Source organism: Dunckerocampus dactyliophorus, chromosome 17, assembly GCF_027744805.1.
Source record: "Dunckerocampus dactyliophorus isolate RoL2022-P2 chromosome 17, RoL_Ddac_1.1, whole genome shotgun sequence".
Taxonomy (NCBI): Eukaryota; Metazoa; Chordata; class Actinopteri; order Syngnathiformes; family Syngnathidae; genus Dunckerocampus; species Dunckerocampus dactyliophorus.
The window spans coordinates 4,546,313-4,563,905 of record NC_072835.1 but is presented as its reverse complement, the minus strand read 5'-3'; the positions used below and the strand labels follow the sequence as shown (position 1 = coordinate 4,563,905).

The window sequence follows — 17,593 nt, the reverse complement described above, 5'->3', positions numbered from 1 at the left end:
CGCCAACTAGTGGCCCGGCATGCACACACAGGAGGCTGCTGTCATCTGAATGCAGTCGAGACAAGAAGGTTGTGAGTTTGTCGGCGTCTGCGGCGCCGCTCGCTTTTGGCCCCCGCCGCCGTGCGTTTATCTTCACGTCACGGAACCAGCGGAGGCTTGGAGGATTTGGGGGTCTGGAACCAGGCGAGACTGCTGGCAGAACCTTGTGGAAATCTTCTTGTGGATTCAGCACCAGTCTGGACGCCCCAGAGAGAGGTGGCGAGGAGGCGAGTAGGCGAGGAGGCGAGGAGGCGAGGACATCAGACAAAAGCTTTGCAGAGCGGTTGAGTCCGGTTGGGCTGAACATTAACAGAAGATTAGCACACAGCGAGGAATGCGGCCTTTGTTTGGGCGCAGGTGATGTCAGCGTGCTTGGCACCTGCGCCTGATGAGTCACATGACCTGATAGGTGGGGTTTTGGAATGCGAGGGCGATAATTGGGAGCATTAAAAATAGACGTCGTCTTGGAAAAGTCAGACGGCGCTGATGTTAGCTGTCTGATCCCAGCCGGCAGCAGACGGCCCGCCAGCCGCAAACGTACATAATCCAAGGCATACCACAACCCCCCCTCCTTTGTACCCCCCCCTCCAACAGCAGCCACCCACGCCGTGTAAAAATGACAAATGGATCCTGGCGCTCGCTTCCAAGCTGACTGTTACGGTTCCTCCCGTCTCATCACCGACTGCTGTGTGGAATTTGGAGGCATTCTCGGGGGGTGGTGGGGGGTGGTGGTGGTGGTGGTGGGGGCTGGGAGGGGGCACGTGAATTAGCACAATTAGCACACTAGCTTTAGCGCTGGAGGATTAGCCTGGGAACGCGGACGTCTCCGTGGCAACAGAGACGTCTCAAAGCAAAACAAATTCCAACTTTTGTAGGTTAGTTCTCATGAGCTGCACATGACTTGCATTTACCGCCCCCCCACCCCCACCCCCTTCGCCTGCCACCCCTCCCCGTCTCTCTGTAGCACTTCCTGTGTGTCCCGGTCGGAATGTCGAGTGTCTGCTCGGCCTTTAGGAAAGAAAAGAGAGTGAGAGTTGTCTTTAAGCCTTTTGACTCACACCAGTTGGCCGCTGGTGGGCAGGCGGGGAGGGTGAGAGGGGGGTGCAAGTGGGGGGGCTGCCTCCATTGGTAAAGGGGAGGTGGGGGGCAGTGACATCCGGCTCGGTCACGCTTTGCCGAGTGGAGATAATAAAGCAGATTAATATTTACCCAGCATGCCCTGCTGCTGAAGGGATGGGGGGGGGTTCTTTTGTGTGTGTGTGAGAGGAACAGCGCGGTTAAAATTAAGATGGGTGTCAAGAAGAAAGATCAGACCACACGTGTGTGTGTGTGTGTGTGTTGTGGACATGTCCAAATAAGACACCCTCGCTTGAGGACAAACTCGCACAGCGCCCTCTCGTGGCTGCGCGGACACACGCACGCACACACTCGTGGTCGATTCATTAGGTACACCATCCACTGAAATCCAATGGAGGAAAAAAACGTTTGTTTCTAAAGATAATAACGCACAGCGTTATTATAACATATATTATTAATTTAACAACATGTTTATTATCGTGCTTGTATCATTCTGGAAGCCGTTTTTTCCGCGGCTCGTTAGCTATTTTCGCAGTTTTTAACATCATCTTGACAAGTTCCGTCCCAGTTTAGCATACAAAGTGGCTAGCATGACATAGCTACTAAGCTAGCCTCTTTCAGACCTATTATCTGATATTAAATGAGCTCCCTGCTTTCATAAGCGTCTTAATTACTTTTATTAGCGTGTGCGTGTACGTGTGTGAGAGAGAAGGAGAGAGGAACAGCACAGTTAAAATGTCCCCACAGTGAAAATGGGTGTCAAGAAAACGATAAGACCGCACACGTGTGTGTGTGTGTGTGTGCGTGTGTGTGTGAACGTGAACGTCCCAATACGACAGTCTCGCTTGAGGAGAAAGCGCACAGCGCCCTCTAACGCCCGCGCAGACACACACTTACGGCCACTTCATTAGGTACACATTCCAACGAAATCTAAGAGGAAAAAAATGTTCCTTTACAAAGATAGTGACGCAGAGATGTCATAATTTAACAAAATGTTTATTATTGTGCTTTTATCATACTCGGAGCCGTTTTTCCGTTAGCTAGCTATTTTAGCAATTTTCAACTACTGTAACTTAACTAGTTCCTAGTTGTTGGCATACAAAGTGGTTAGCATGACGTTGCTACTAGCTACTAAAATAGCGTCTTTCAGAGCGTTTACCGACTATTAAATTAGCGTCCTGCTTTCTTTAGCTCATTAATTAGTGTTATCTTATCAGCTGGTGTGACTCGATGCTTTAGTTAGCATGTACTTATTGTTAGCAACATTGCTCGTAGCTAGCTCATTTATCTGTGGGGTTAGCGCTTGGGGATTTAGATTAGGGTGCCATTTATCTCTACAATTGACCTTCTTTGCTGTGCAGTTTGAGACAAAAACTCGATGCGAGGCAGTTCACACACACACACACACACACACACAAACAGATCCAGATTGACTTCAGATTAGGACGGTATGTGTATTTGATGATGGAGCAGTGGCAGTGAAAAGAGAGGTGACACAGAGTTGGACACAGAGCCACTTTATTAGTCAGCTTGGAGCACGTGGACCAGGTTCTGGTTCTGATTGGGAGGCGTCCACAAGCAAACACGATTCAACCAGCAGCAACAACTTGTAATTTAAATGTGCGTTACCATGACGACGCGTTAGCTAGCCCTCAGCGGTAACGTCCGCTCTTAACGTGACACATCCTGATGCTCACCTTTTAGCATCAACATTCCTTCCTTGTGTTCTGAGCTCCTGTTGAATGAAAGACACGACGTAGAAAGGAAAAGGAAAGAATGACAACATGACACGTCACATAAACGTTTGGCCCGCCCACAGGAAGTCACCGGCGTCCATCACCTCAAAGATACGTGTGAGATGTCTCACTCTGGTCAAAAACACAAACATTCCCCACCGCGAGGTTCAGCGTTCCTGCCTGGTGTTTGCAAAGGTTCCTCGGTAAAGGAATTCCCCGCTGGCATCTGCCTCTCCGGGCAAAAGTCGAGCAGGAAGTCCGGCAGCGTTCATGCAGTAAGGAGCGCATCCCGGCTCAGTCTGCTGTCCTTGACAACTTTAGGGAAGTCAGCTCCTCTTCGCCGCCGCTTCCGGGCGACTGGACTCTGCCGATCTCCTCCAGGGCGCTGGCCAGGGAGTCCAGGTCGCCCGAGTCCTGGTGCTGAGCCTCCCACAGGCTCAGGATCACGGATGCCGGGCTCTCGTGGCGCGCAAAGTAGCTCAGGTTCCTGGGAAACGCAACACAACACGATGCCACTTTATTAGGTACCCCTGGTACTTGATGATATGCCCTTAACGGGGGGGCATTTGTGGCCCGCAGCTTGTTTTTAGTTGGTCCTTGGCGCATTCTTAAAATGAAATGGAATCATTAATAAAGCAATAGATGTAGCTTAGGACAGGGGTGTCCAAACTTTTTCCAGTCAGGGCCACACGGTGAAAAATGAAAGGATGCAAAAGCAACTCCAGTATTTTCTACAAAGCTAAGAAGTGATAGAAAAAAGTACATCTCAGCTTCGTCACCAAGCTTAAAAAGCGTGTTATTCATATGAACTTTAGCCTTTTTTCTCTCAATTTTTTCAGTTTTTTTTTTTTCTTAAATTCTCCAAATATTTAAACTTTCTTTTTTACAATGCAGTATTAGGGCCACATTGAGAAAAAAAAAAACAACTGAGATTTTGAGAAATTTATGACTTTATTCTCAAAATTTAAGAAAAAAAAGTGGTAATATTACGAGAATAGAGTCGTAAATTTACAAGAGTAAAGTCGTACATTTACCAGAAAAAAGTGGTAACATTACGAGAACATAGTTGTGAATTTCGAGAAAAAATGTTTAATATTACAAGAATAAAGTCGTAAATTTACTACAAAAAAACTCGTAATATTCCGAGAATGAAGTCATAAATTTACAAGAACAGTCGTAAATTTATCAGAATAAAGTAGTACACTTACGAGAACAAAGTCTTAAATTTACTCGAAAAAACCCGTAATATTCCAAGAATAAAGTCGTAAATTTACAAGAACAAAGTCGTAAATTTATCAGAATAAAGTAGTACACTTACGAGAACAAAGTCGTAAATTTACTACAAAATAAACTCGTAATATTCCGAGAATAAAGTCATAAATTTACAAGAACAGTCGTAAATTTATCAGAATAAAGTAGTACACTTACGAGAACAAAGTCTTAAATTTACTCGAAAAAACCCGTAATATTCCAAGAATAAAGTCGTAAATTTACAAGAACAAAGTCGTAAATTTATCAGAATAAAGTAGTACACTTACGAGAACAAAGTCGTAAATTTACTACAAAATAAACTCGTAATATTCCGAGAATGAAGTCATAAATTTACAAGAACAAAGTCGTAAATTTATCAGAATAAAGTAGTACACTTACGAGAACAAAGTCTTAAATTTACTCGAAAAAACCCGTAATATTCCAAGAATAAAGTCGTAAATTTACAAGAACAAAGTCGTAAATTTATCAGAATAAAGTAGTACACTTACGAGAACAAAGTCGTAAATTTACTACAAAATAAACTCGTAATATTCCGAGAATAAAGTCATAAATTTACAAGAACAGTCGTAAATTTATCAGAATAAAGTAGTACACTTACGAGAACAAAGTCTTAAATTTACTCGAAAAAACCCGTAATATTCCAAGAATAAAGTCGTAAATTTACAAGAACAAAGTCGTAAATTTATCAGAATAAAGTAGTACACTTACGAGAACAAAGTCTTAAATTTACTCGAAAAAACCCGTAATATTCCAAGAATAAAGTCGTAAATTTACAAGAACAAAGTCGTAAATTTATCAGAATAAAGTAGTACACTTACGAGAACAAAGTCGTAAATTTACTACAAAATAAACTCGTAATATTCCGAGAATAAAGTCATAAATTTACAAGAACAAAGTCGTAAATTTATCAGAATAAAGTAGTACACTTAGGAGAACAAAGTCTTAAATTTACTCGAAAAAACTCGTAATATTCCGAGAATAAAGTCATAAATTTCTGTTCCCCCTTTTTGGTGGCCTAGTCCTTGGTTTATGTCTGGAATGTGTTTTTGTTACCCGTTACCCTCTACTGAGCACACCTTTTGTACTCAACTTGATTTTTTCACCACCAAGCGTCGCTCTCTGCTTTGGGATGCTAACCCCAGCTGTTGCCGAATCAGTCGTAGATTTACGAAATCTCAGATTATTTTATTCTCTTTCTCTTTTGTTTTCTGTGGCCCAAATACTCTGGTGTACTTTTTCAATAATCCTTGTGAATGTTCTTTCCTTAATATTATGACTTTATTCCCATAATATGACTTTATTTCCAAAATATTATAACTTTTCCCCGACTCTAAATTTCCAAAAATTACAACTTTTTATTTTGTTTGTTCATCATAATATTACAACTTAAAAAAAAAAGCAAATTTACTCTTGAATATTTCAACTCTGTGCTACTAAAATGACATTTTTTTGTCATAAAACTTCCACTTTTTCTGGTTAGAATATGACTTTTTTCTTTTCATAGTTTGAAAAAAGTTTATTCTCATGAAATTACAACTGTTTTTTTTTGTTTTTTTTTTTAATTTTCCAAGTATTTAAACTTTCTTCTTGTAAATTTTCGTCTTGTAATTCATATTATGGGACTTTATTCCAATAATATTTGGACTTTATTCTTGTGATATTGTAGCTTTTTCCACAACCTTATTTCCCAAAAATTATAACTTTGTTGTTTTGTTTGCTTCCCTGAAGATTAAGTCATAAAAAAGTCATTTTTTCTTTATTATTTCAACATTATGCTACCGCACTTCTTTTAAAGGACTTTTTCTTTAAAAAAAGCACACTTCTTCTTTAATATTTCAACTCTGCTATTAAAATTACATTATTTTTCCTCATAATATTACAAGTTTATTGTCATACGATTGCACCTTTTTTCTTGTTAGAATGTGACTTTTTTCTCTTCATATTTTAGTTTTATTCATGTAAAATTACTGCTGTTTTTTCCAACTAGTTAAATATTCTTCTTGTAACTTTTCTTTTCGTAATTATGTCTCGATTCCCACAATATTAATCTTGCATTTCAGCTTTGTGGTTATGTTGTACAGTAGCTGGAAAAGCATGTTATTAATATGAACTTCAGCCTTTAGTCTTTTTTCCCACATTTTTTCACCCATTTAATTTTCTACCCCCAAATATTTCAACTTTCTTTTTAAATAATCTTCCTATATTTTCTTTTCGTAATTTTATGACTTTATTCCCATAATACTTTGACTTTACTCGCATAATATTACAACTTTATTCCCACAAAATACAACATTGTTTACATGATGTTAAGACTGAAACAAAAATCAACCTTTTTATTTAATATTTCAACTTTACGCTGCTGAAATTGCGTCATTTTTCCTCAAATATTATGACGTTATTCTCGTAAAATTACAACTTTTTCTTGTTAAATGACAACTTTTTTCTCTCAATATTTTGACTTTAATCTTGTAAAATTACTTTTTATTTTTCTTGCCGTTTTTTTTTTTTTTTAGTTTTCTTGTTCAATGACATTTGTAGAACTTGCCGCAGGCCATTGTTCACTTCTACTACAGAGAAAGCTAAATCACTCATCACTCTCATGAAAGCACTGCCCCCTCGCGTCTTGGTAGAGAACTGCAAGCTCAGCCCTCAGCCGCAAACGTCTTCAAAGTCCCAATTTTTGACATATTTGAAGTATTTTTTTTAAAAGTAACGCAACAATTACTTTCTTTTACTTTCTCTGTAATTAGTTAAGAAACTGTAACTAATTACAACAGCAAAAATGCTAAAAAGACAATAAATTTTCAATGAATATGTGAGCATTGTTGAATTTAAAGTACATTAGTACGCCATAAAAACGCATCAAGGCTGAACAATGTAACAATGTAACAATGTAACTTGCTGTATATGCACACGTCTCACTTTTTACCGCCAGTCTGCTTCTATTGAATATGTCGTCGTCCAGCAGGGGGCACTGTTTCCTCACTGTTTGTCGCCTGTCTATTTCCTTTTTCTGTCCCCCCCAGTGAGCATTCCCAAATATTTGCAGAAATACTTTGCATAAATCCTTTAAAAAAAAAAGTATGAAAGACACTAGAGCGTGACTGACAGGACCAGAAGACTTTTAAACGCCGCATGGCTTCCTGTCCTTTTCTGTGGATCGATGATGACGATTGGTCATCAACCGCTCCCAACCAGGCCAGCTGCTAATGAACGGGCGGCGGTCCTAGACCTTCCCGATGGGAATCTGGAGCGCGTGGAGCGTGAGCGCTCTCTCCTCATCTATAATGAAATCAGCAGCGTGGGCGCCACTGGAGGCCGATGGCAGATTAGCGGCGACACGCCGCTTTAATCCCACATTCTAAGCAAGAGTTCGCAGAGAGAGCGCACTCTCTCTCATTATTTCCCCGACACAATCCCGTCACGCCGACACCTGACGCACCTGTCGATGCGCAGCTTCCTGGCTAAGAGGCGCCAGTCCTTGCCCTTGGCGTTGGCGCTGTCGAAGGTGGCACTGATCCTCTGGCGGATGGACGGCGGGATCTTGAAGGCCCGCGGCCCCGTCTGAGAGGTGACGCTGCAGTCCGACTGGGAGAAGAAGGGCAGCGCCCCCTGCTGGTTCTGGCGCAAACCAAAAAGAAAACATCGGCAGGTCATCTCCAAACTTCTCGCTTTTGCTTTTTAACGTCCAAAGCCGCAAGACGCCGGTGAACTTCTTTTTACACTTGTAGGAATACATAGGTGATGCACCTCTCGCACACATGTTTTTTAAACTAACTGTACAAGTGTAAAAAGAAGTTAAACGCTGTTAATATTAACCAAAACCTTTTGGTACATTTATGATTCTTAAAATGCGTATAGAGTATTGACTTGCACTCCTCACCCTGGGGACCGTTTTGGTCCCATTGACTCCAATTATAAGCACATTTTTTAAAGTTCAACTTGAAAAATTTCTAAAAAAAAAAGGTGCTCCAAAAATAATAGTTCATCAGAATCAATTGTTGGAATGGTCAAGACAAGAAAAAAGAAAACAGAACATATTGTTGTGCTTTTTCTAAACAAAAAAAATCTAAAATAAAAACACTGAAAATAATAATAATTATATTATTTTGACTTTATTCTCATAACATTATAACTTTGTCCACAATCTAATTTTCCAAAAATTACAACTTTTTTGTTGTTTTGTTTGCTTTTCATATCACAAGTATTTTTTCTTTAATATTTCAACTTTATTTTTCCTCATAATATTAATATATTTGTATATTATTAATATTATATAAAATTGCTACTTTTTTCTCATTAGAATACAACTTTTTTTCTCCTAACATTTTTTAAATTTTTGCTGTTTCCCCCCCCAACTACTGTATTTCAACGATCTTCCTGTACATTTTCTTCTCATTATGACTTTATTCCTGTAATATTTGGACTTTATTCTCGTAACATTACCTCTTTTCCCCCAAGCTGATGTTAAAAAAATTACAACTTACAACAATTTTGTTCTGAAAATATTAAGACATCTTTTTTCTTAACACTTCAACTTTATGCAACTAAAATAACGTTATTTTTCAGCATAATACTACAACATTATTCTCGTGAAATTACGACTTTTTCCTTGTTAGAATCCAACTTTTTTCTCTTCATATTTTGACTTTAATCTTCTAAAATAACTGCTGGTTATCCCATTGTGCTGCTGTTGTTTTTGTTTTTTCTTGTTAAATGATATTTTTAGAATGTGCCGCGGGCCATTGTGCACTCCTGCATAGAAAACTAAAGAGCTAGTCAGTCTCAGGAAAACACTGCCCCCTAGCGTCTTGGCAGAGCATTGCAAGCTCAGCCCTCAACCTCAAATGTCTCTTGAGTGTCCCAATTCTTCGACATATTTGAAGGTTTTTTTGTTCATAGTCATCAGCGCCAACAACGGTTAGCGTCGTCCGGTCGCGTCTCACCTCCACCGCCGATGTGTAGACCTGGAGTATCTGCTCTTCGCCCTTCACCTGCCTGATGCTGATCTTGCAGGAGAGGTGCGGCGAGGAGGCCAGGCTGTAGCGCTCCAGAGAGAAGGCACACTGCAGGGGGCGCCGCTGGCCCACCCACACCTGACAGAAGGAGAACTCCTGCACAGAGCGAGAAGACAGATCGCTGGGGGACTTTTGTTTTGTCTCTCTGGACGTCCACTTTGACTCTGACTCTGACTGATGGGGTCGGATCGAGCCAGTCCGATCGGCTCATCAGTCACCAGGCGGCCAATCAGGAGGCGGAGACGACTCGAATGTCACACACATTCTTTAACGTATGCGCTCATGTCAGATTATTCCCATCAAAATCACTCGCTAGGGGGCCGCGGTAGCAAATGGCCCCCATGCCACAATTTGCACACCCAACAAGACTGACGATTGAGGGACGTTCCCTAATGGAAGTGTCCCTCCTGTAAGTGTGCTACGTGGGGACACGTTGCTCATGTCATCAGTGCTGATTGCAGTGAAAAGGTCCATCCTGCGGGCCAACAAGGAGCGTTAATGGATGAATCATCTCCTCTTCACATCCATCACACACGAGGACGGCCACACATAAGAGCGTCCTCCTCAAGGCGGGGTGGGGGGGGGGAGGGGGGGAAGCCATCTTCCAGCTCAAATAGCGTCTCCCGCTGCTCCTAAAGAAGCCTCGTTGGTATTCCGCCGACGCCGCCGTGAGCTAATTGTGCTAACAGCGCAGTCACTGCTGGGATGAACATCACAGGACAGAGAGGGACATAGATCTGTGTGTGTGTCTGTGTGTTGTCTCCTGCTGTGTCTGTCTACCTTCTATACTTTCAAGTGACCATCATGCAGAGCAGAGATCCGTAATGGAGGAACAGAGGATGCAGGGAAGATGAAGCTGCACGGTGGCTAGCTCCGACATGGCCCACACCGTGGGTGATGTGAGGGTGGGGATTGATGATAGACTGATGATAGACTGTGTGATGTGTGATGACGGAGTGATGATAGACTGATGGCGTGATGATGGGCTGATGGCGTGATGACAGACTGATGGAGTGATGATGAACAGTGCCTACCTGGCAGGTGGTGAAAGGCTTGATGCTCCACAGCAGCTGTGGGAGGTCCTGGATGGACACCTGCAGGCTCAGCATGTTGCCCCTAAACAGCAGCACTTTGGGCTCCTCCAGCAGCCGCCCGCCTCGGCCACGCTCGCCCGCCGTCACCTCCTGAGGGCACCGGAAGAACAGGAAGTGTGGACGGTGTCAGAAAATCTCATACCGTGTGTTCAACAGGTCACAAACACAACCTTACACATTTTTCAAGTGAAAATGTGGTTGAAATTGTTTTCTTCTTTGGAGGATGCAGTGTAGAATAAAGAACACGACCCAATTTCAACTACTTTTCTAACCTGGTAAATCTAACATTCAAATGGTAAGCAAGTAGAAAATAGGTTGGTAGATAGTAGGTTGGTAGACAGATAGTAGGTACATACTGTAGGTAGGTGGGTAAATAGATAAGAAAGTTGGTAGGTAAGTAGAAGATAGGTAGGCAGATTGATAGGTGGTAGGTAGGGAGGTAGTTGATAGATAGGTTTGTGGCTAGGTAGGTATGTAAATAGATCAGTTGGTAGGTTGGAAGAACTTAGGTAGATAGGTGGATAGATCAGGAGGTAAGTAAGTAGAAAATATGTAGGTAGGTACGTACGTCGATAGCTCGGTGGGTAGTAGGTAATTCCACATTAGGCAGGGAGGTAGGTAGATAAGTAGGTACGTAAGTAGAAGATATATTCAGTATCTTGACCAATACTATCACGGGAGGAAGGAGGATCGAACCCGCAACCTTCAGGTTGGGAGACGACCACTCTACCACTTGATCCATGCCACCGATGAGAAGGTAGGTAGGTAAGTAGAAAATAGGTAGGTGGGAAGATAGCTAGGTAGATAGATAAGTGGGTAGGTAAGTCGAAGATGGGTAGGTAGAAGATATGTAGGTAATGGTAGGTAAGTACGTGGAAAATATGTAGATAGTAGGTACTGTAAGTAGGTAGATAGACAGGTTGGTAGGTAGGTAGATAAATCAGTAAGTATATTGATAGGTAGGTAGGTAGGTAGATAGGTAGGTGGGTAGGTAGATAGGCGGATAGATAACTAAGTATGTTGGTAGGTAGGTAGATAAGTAGGTAGGTGGGTAGGTACATGTAGATAGGCGGATAGATAACTAAGTATGTTGGTAGGTAGGTAGGTAGGTAGATAGGTAGGTGGGTTAGTAGGTAGGTAGGTGGATAGATCATTAAGCACGTTGGTAGGTACCTGTAGGTAGATAGATAAGTAGGTAGGTAGATAGGTGGATCAGTAAGTACGTTGGTAGGTAGGTAGCTAGATAAGCAGGTAGGTGGGTAGGTACATGTAGATAGGCGGATAGATCACTAAGTATGTTGGTAGGTAGGTAGATAAGTCGGTAGGTTAGTAGGTAGGTAGGTAGGTGGATAGATCACTAAGCATGTTGGTAGGTAGGTAGATAGATAAGTAGGTAGGTAGATAGGTGGATCAGTAAGTAGGTTGGTAGGTAGGTAGCTAGATAAGCAGGTAGGTGGGTAGGTAGGTAGGTATGTTGGTAAGTAAGTAGATAGATACTGGTAAATACAGTAGGTAGGTAGGTAAAAGGGTTCATGTACTGACACTACTGCACAATCATGAGTTACTTCCAGCTTATATTGAATGAAAGCTACCTGGAAAGCGTGCGGCGTGTCGTCCACACAGTAGACCGTGAGGATGAAGCCCAGAGGGTTGCTGGGGTCGGGGCTCCCGAAGGCGGCCAGTCGCAGGCGCTTGGCGGCGTCCTGGCTAAGCGGCTCCCCCACCAGGGCGTAGCGGCCAGGCTGCTCCAGCAGGACGTGACACCTTTGGGCCTCCAGCAGACAGTAGCAAGACGAGCACTCCTCGTGCACGCACATCACTTCCTGCAGAAGAGCGGCAGCGCCACATGCGAGCCTCTTCATTCGGTCACATTTGATCACCGTGTGGCCTCCTACAGGGAGCCGTGATGATGAAGACGCGCAACAACGGATGCTTAAAAAAAACCTGGCAAATGTTCACGCCTGCATTGCGAAGACGAGCGTCACAGCGAGTGCACGGGGTTAACATTGCTAACACGGTTTGTGGGTGTTTTCCTCTTCTCCTGATAATTCCTTTATCTAGAAAACATGACAAAAGTTTCACATTAAGACGGTATTTGACAGATGTCGTGTTTATAACAACACTTCTGTTGTTCTGTTGCTGCTGCGTCTTAACGATGCGGAGCCATCATGTCTTCAACCACCTGCCACCGACCAGCACAGGGCGCAATTCGTCGAGGCCCAAGCAGCTTGCTCCCTTAACGGGCTGCTGAAGAATCCAACCCGCCAAGATGACGATTATTTTGGTAAGCTTAAGTGTCCATCACTGCACACTGACCATTTGGGCCGTTTTGAGTACATCTGGGTGCGGAGTACTGCATTTTGCTGTACTTATCAGTGTGAACACACTTACGCACTCAAAATGCTAAGTGTGGAAGAAACACAGCCATGGTCTTTTGAGTGCGTAATCGCATTTACACTGAGAAGTAGGTCAAAATTCAGTCAGTACCCGGACGTTGCACTCAACACACTCTTGGCTACATAGTGGAAGGGGAGGGACTAATTACAGTGGTTGCAATTCACCATTAAATAGGAGAGAAGAAGACGATGCCAATGCCATTAAGTGTGCAATGACTTTAATGGATTTTGGACAGCACTGCACTGTCAAAATTTGCACACTCAGGAACCAAGTACCCAGTTTACTTATTAAAGTGTACTGACCGAAGTATTCCATTTGAGAAACCGCGAAAAGAGACTGAAGCGATAACTTTTTAAAAATAGAAATATCCAGAGTGCATATGGCTTAAAGCTGCAGTTGTGAAGTCACCAGGTGGAAGAAACGTCGCCATCTGGAGATGGCAATTTCGGAGATTCGCCGCCACGTAAGACTTCTTCCTCATTATTTCACAGTGACGGGGGTCGCAGAGTAGCAACTCCCTCCTGAACCTGCCACCATCCTTTCCGACTGCATACTCCGACACCCACCCTCCCCCGCGTGGCGCGGTGCTGCGCTGCCCCCTCCCAGCAGCGACACACACGGTGACGGATGCGTCTTTTGATAGTTCCCTTTTGTGCGACACGTGGGCTGGCAAATTACATCTGTGTAAATGTCATGCGGCTTGAAAGGCGCCGGCTGGGAGAAGAAGACGGGCCCCTCGGAGGGCATGCCGGCGCCGGGGTCACCATTACCGCCCCGCTCCCCTCCCTCTCGCTCCCCACAGCCACCACCATCTCCCTCCATGGCGTCCCTGAAGCTTTCTTGATGAGGTCAGTCAAACATTAAAAGAGCATCTTGGACACTTCCGCCCTGCTGAAGGAAAGACGGAGAAGTGTTGAATAATTCCCGAGAGCGGCCGTGACGGCTGTCACAGGAAGCTGTAGTCGTGTGATGCGTGTCAAAAGGTCATCACGCTGCACTAAAAAGTGCTCTCATTTCGTCCGCAGCAACGGCATTCTTCAAAATGTCGTTAGGAGCTGAACTCGTAATTTTGGTGACTAATAGTCGTCATCTGCATGCGAGCTGACATTTGTTCTGGAAAGCGTGACGGCACGGGCCTAACGGGCCGAATTTATGCGGCGGCTGACGGATGCCGGCTGACAGCTCTGAAATCAGATCCGTGTGAGCGTGACGCCGGGTTTCGGCATCAACATCTGCAGTAGTTAAACAGCGCGCGCCGACTCACCTCCCATTTGTCGTCCGGCGTTTGCCGCTTCAGACGGGCGATCCAGTTCTCGCCGCCGCCCTCGGCGCAGTGCGCGATGGTCACGGCCACGGGGCAGGCCAGGTGCAGCCCCGGCGGGCCGTACGTCACGGCGGGACTCAGGAAGATCTCTGGTCCGTCGCCAAACGCTGAGCTGAACAGACAAAAACACGAGGTCAAAAGTGAAGGAAAAATTGTGGGGTGTCGTGTTTGAATATCAAATTGTTAGCTAGCAGACTACTTCCTGTAGCACTTCCCGTGCATTTATTTTATTGTGGTGGCCCGCCACGCTGTTCATTGTTTAATTATGGCTCAAAAAGTCTGTAAAGAAGTGAAAAGTTTCAAGGTTCAAGTGTTGCTAGCTCGCAAACTAATGGCGATCCAAGCTAATAAGCGCTAATACTAGGGAAAGCTAATCCAGCGCGTGTCCGTGAGCTCGTCTGACTTGCTGCTAGCAGGCTAATAGCCGTAAATAAGTGTGGCTATTTACAAAACGCAAGATACTAATATGCTAATATCACTCTTAGTGCGGGGGCGTCAAACCCGCCTTCACCGTGGGCCACATAGCCGTTATGGTTACCCTCAGAAGGCCGCCCGTGAAATCACATAGATGTAAACTCCCCTCATGATATCATTACACATTTGATTATTATCGTTTTAATTTTGTATTGTTTACTACTACTGCTACTTCACAGTTTGAATTTCGTAGCTTCACTCTATCAAGTTTTTTCAAAATAAATTAATAAATTATCACAGTTTAATGGTTGACTAGGGCTTTATTAGTAAAAGAAGCAAATTTTAAGTATTCTTGGCCTAAATTAAGCATTTTCAAGCAGAAAAATTATTAAATGAACAAAATTACAAATATATGGCATTCAGAAGACGCATTCAGAAACGTAATATATAGTATTCTACACTGGCCACTAGGTGTCAGTAATGCTATATTGCTGAGACAATAACCACCGCAGAAAGTACGCTCCCAATGCTAACGTGTGAATCTATGTTATGTCTTATTTAAGCCTAATAAGTCTTATTTCCTGTTACTATACCTACTATATTGGGTAATAGGAGTGTACAAGTGACTATGGGGGTGTTATTTCATGCGTAGAGGGCTCTAATAATGTCTTTCGAAAGTCGGAAACAGGTTTTCTATGCTCCAACAACAAAAATATTCAGTTTATAAATAAGGAATTTATCACGGTCCGGAACCAAGTAACCACGATAAACAAGGGTTTACTATACAACTATTGCATAATTCAATTTACATTGGGTTTGACAACAACAACAAAAAGAAACTCCAGTAAATATCCAGAAAACTGACAGAACAAATACATTCAGCAATAAAGATTGTTTTAAAATTCTTTTGTTTACCTAATATAACTAAAAAGTACAAATAAATACTATTAAAATAAAAAACATATATGAAAAAGTACTACAAACAATAAAATAAAATAATTTTAAAAAATATGTGTCTTTTAGACATGCATTATATTCTTACTGTTATTTAATGATTAGTTCGCCGCACTCGACGAGGCTCTTACGCGCCGGCTATCTTCCTTAGCATCACAGAGTGCTTGGATTCCGAACCTGTGGCGGGATTTCATTTGATGAGCACTCACAGAACACTTCATAAGGGTGAAAATATTTTGTGCTACATACAGCAGCATAGTTCAAAACATCATTAGTGCGAATAAATAATGTTTAGGTAGCTGATCATGAATCAATCAGTGCTCCTCACAAGCAGATTAAAGCAGCAAGACTGATGGACGGCCGCTCCGAGGAGGACATGTTTGTGAACGAGCTGGCTGGGGTCGATGACGCTCGTCAAGCTGACAGATTAGCTCGGCCCAGCTGGCGTTGGCCGGGGGCCCGAGCCCGCCTGGAGGCCCCCCACCACTCGACCGATCGATGGGACCGCCATCACTCATACAGCCGGACCGCACGCATGCACGCACGCCGCCGCGAACATCTCAGCATTGTTAATACACCTGTGTCACTTCATTAGGTACACCATCCACTGCTGGAGTGCGTACTTGCATTTAGTCTTGCGAGTGCAGAAGTGCGCTCACACTGTTGTACCCAAAACACCCAAAATGGTGAGGGTGTTGTGATGCACACTTACCACCCTCAATATTCGCCATCTTGGCTACGTAGAAGGGACTAATTCAAGTGGTTGCAATTCTCCATTAAAAAGGAGAGAAACAGGGTAAATATCATGATCGTCATTTCCGCTGAGTGCGCAAGGACAGGAATGGATTTAGGCGAGCACGACGCGGTCAAAAGTCACACACTCAGGAACTAAGAACACAATGGACACAGTATACTTATTGATGTGTACTGACGGAAGTATTCCGTTTCTCTTGATTCCATTTGAACGTAGCATTGTTCCAAGGTTTGACTTTTCAGAGTCAATCAAATGTTTTCTTTGTCCTCTGAGGAAAAGAAGCTGCCTCATACCATCCATCCATTTGCTATGCCGCTTCTCTCATTAGGGTCGCGGGGGCATGCTGGAGTCTATCCCAGCTGACTTCGGGCGACAGGCGGAGTACACCCTGGACTGGTCGCCAGCCAATCGCAGGCTGCCTAATACTACTATTACTAAAATAGTAATAAAAATATAATAATAATTAGGAGGAAAAAAGCGGCCCAAAACTACCACAAGTTATATAATAATAATAATATAAAAAATACAATATACATAATATATATACACACACACACACACATATATATATACACATATATACTGTATATATATGTAATACTGTATAATAATAATCATCATAATAATTTCATTCGATTATTAATCATTTAATTAGGAGGAAAAAGCTGCCTCATGCTTCCACTAATATAGTAGTATACAAATAATAATAAAAATAATAATAATAATAATAATGTCATTATTAATAATTTAATTTAATCTTAAAATGTAAAATTGGAATTGATCAATAAATGATCTATCTACATGTATCGATCCATCTAATAACTGGACACACCTTGATATCAGGCACTGAGGTCCTTAGGCCACACCCCCCATGACACAAATACAAATAAGCAGATACAGGATGCTTACATCCAATAAACATTCTACTTTATACATCTTAGATGTGGAAAATATGCAGAAAAAAATCATAAATCTAAATCAGGGGTGTCCAGCCCCCAGCTGTTTTTTTATTGGCCTGCGGCATCTTCTGCAAATGAAATTCATCACGGCCCGCAACAGAACACAGAACAGAACACAGAAAACAAAAGACACACTGGTAGTGGCCCAAATGCAAACCAGTGCGTCTTACAAGAATACGAGCTTTGGTGATTTTCGTGCATCCTGTCATGACCAAAATGTGTCACAGGTTTTCTGTCACTCTGGTGGTGGAGGAGCTTGCACTCGGGACCCCTAAAATATGCGCAATTTGGATCTGGATGACATTTCCCAGCAGGACCACTAACATCTCCTCCTCACTGTGATGCCGTGACAAAGGAAAAAGGTTATTTTGCGCCGTCTAAGAATAAAGTCCTACATGCAGCTGCTAATCAGAGGCCTGCTTTGCAGGAAATCTACTTTGTCTCACTGTGCTCATTTGCGACTTTGCCGTGGTGACAAAAGCATCCCTGATTGTGGAGGAAGGAAGGAAGAAGACTCATGAACGTCCTTCTTCACTTCTCTGCAGCTTCAGCAGC

The 17,593-nt window shown here is 42.9% G+C and overlaps 1 protein-coding gene across 1 annotated transcript in view; it reads right to left on the bottom strand.

Annotated features, from left to right (window-relative positions):
- Positions 1-2,594: 2,594 nt before the first annotated feature.
- Positions 2,595-17,593, bottom strand: part of LOC129170480 (netrin receptor UNC5D-like) — a 154,154-nt gene continuing 139,155 nt past the window's right edge. Inside the window, exons 13-18 of the mRNA XM_054758131.1 lie at positions 13,898-14,069; positions 11,829-12,059; positions 10,177-10,326; positions 9,071-9,238; positions 7,567-7,745; positions 2,595-3,339 (exon numbers count right to left, since the gene is read on the bottom strand). Of these exons, the coding sequence (XP_054614106.1) occupies positions 3,147-3,339; positions 7,567-7,745; positions 9,071-9,238; positions 10,177-10,326; positions 11,829-12,059; positions 13,898-14,069 (1,093 nt within the window). The 3' untranslated portion in view covers positions 2,595-3,146. The remainder of the gene's footprint in view (positions 3,340-7,566; positions 7,746-9,070; positions 9,239-10,176; positions 10,327-11,828; positions 12,060-13,897; positions 14,070-17,593) is intronic.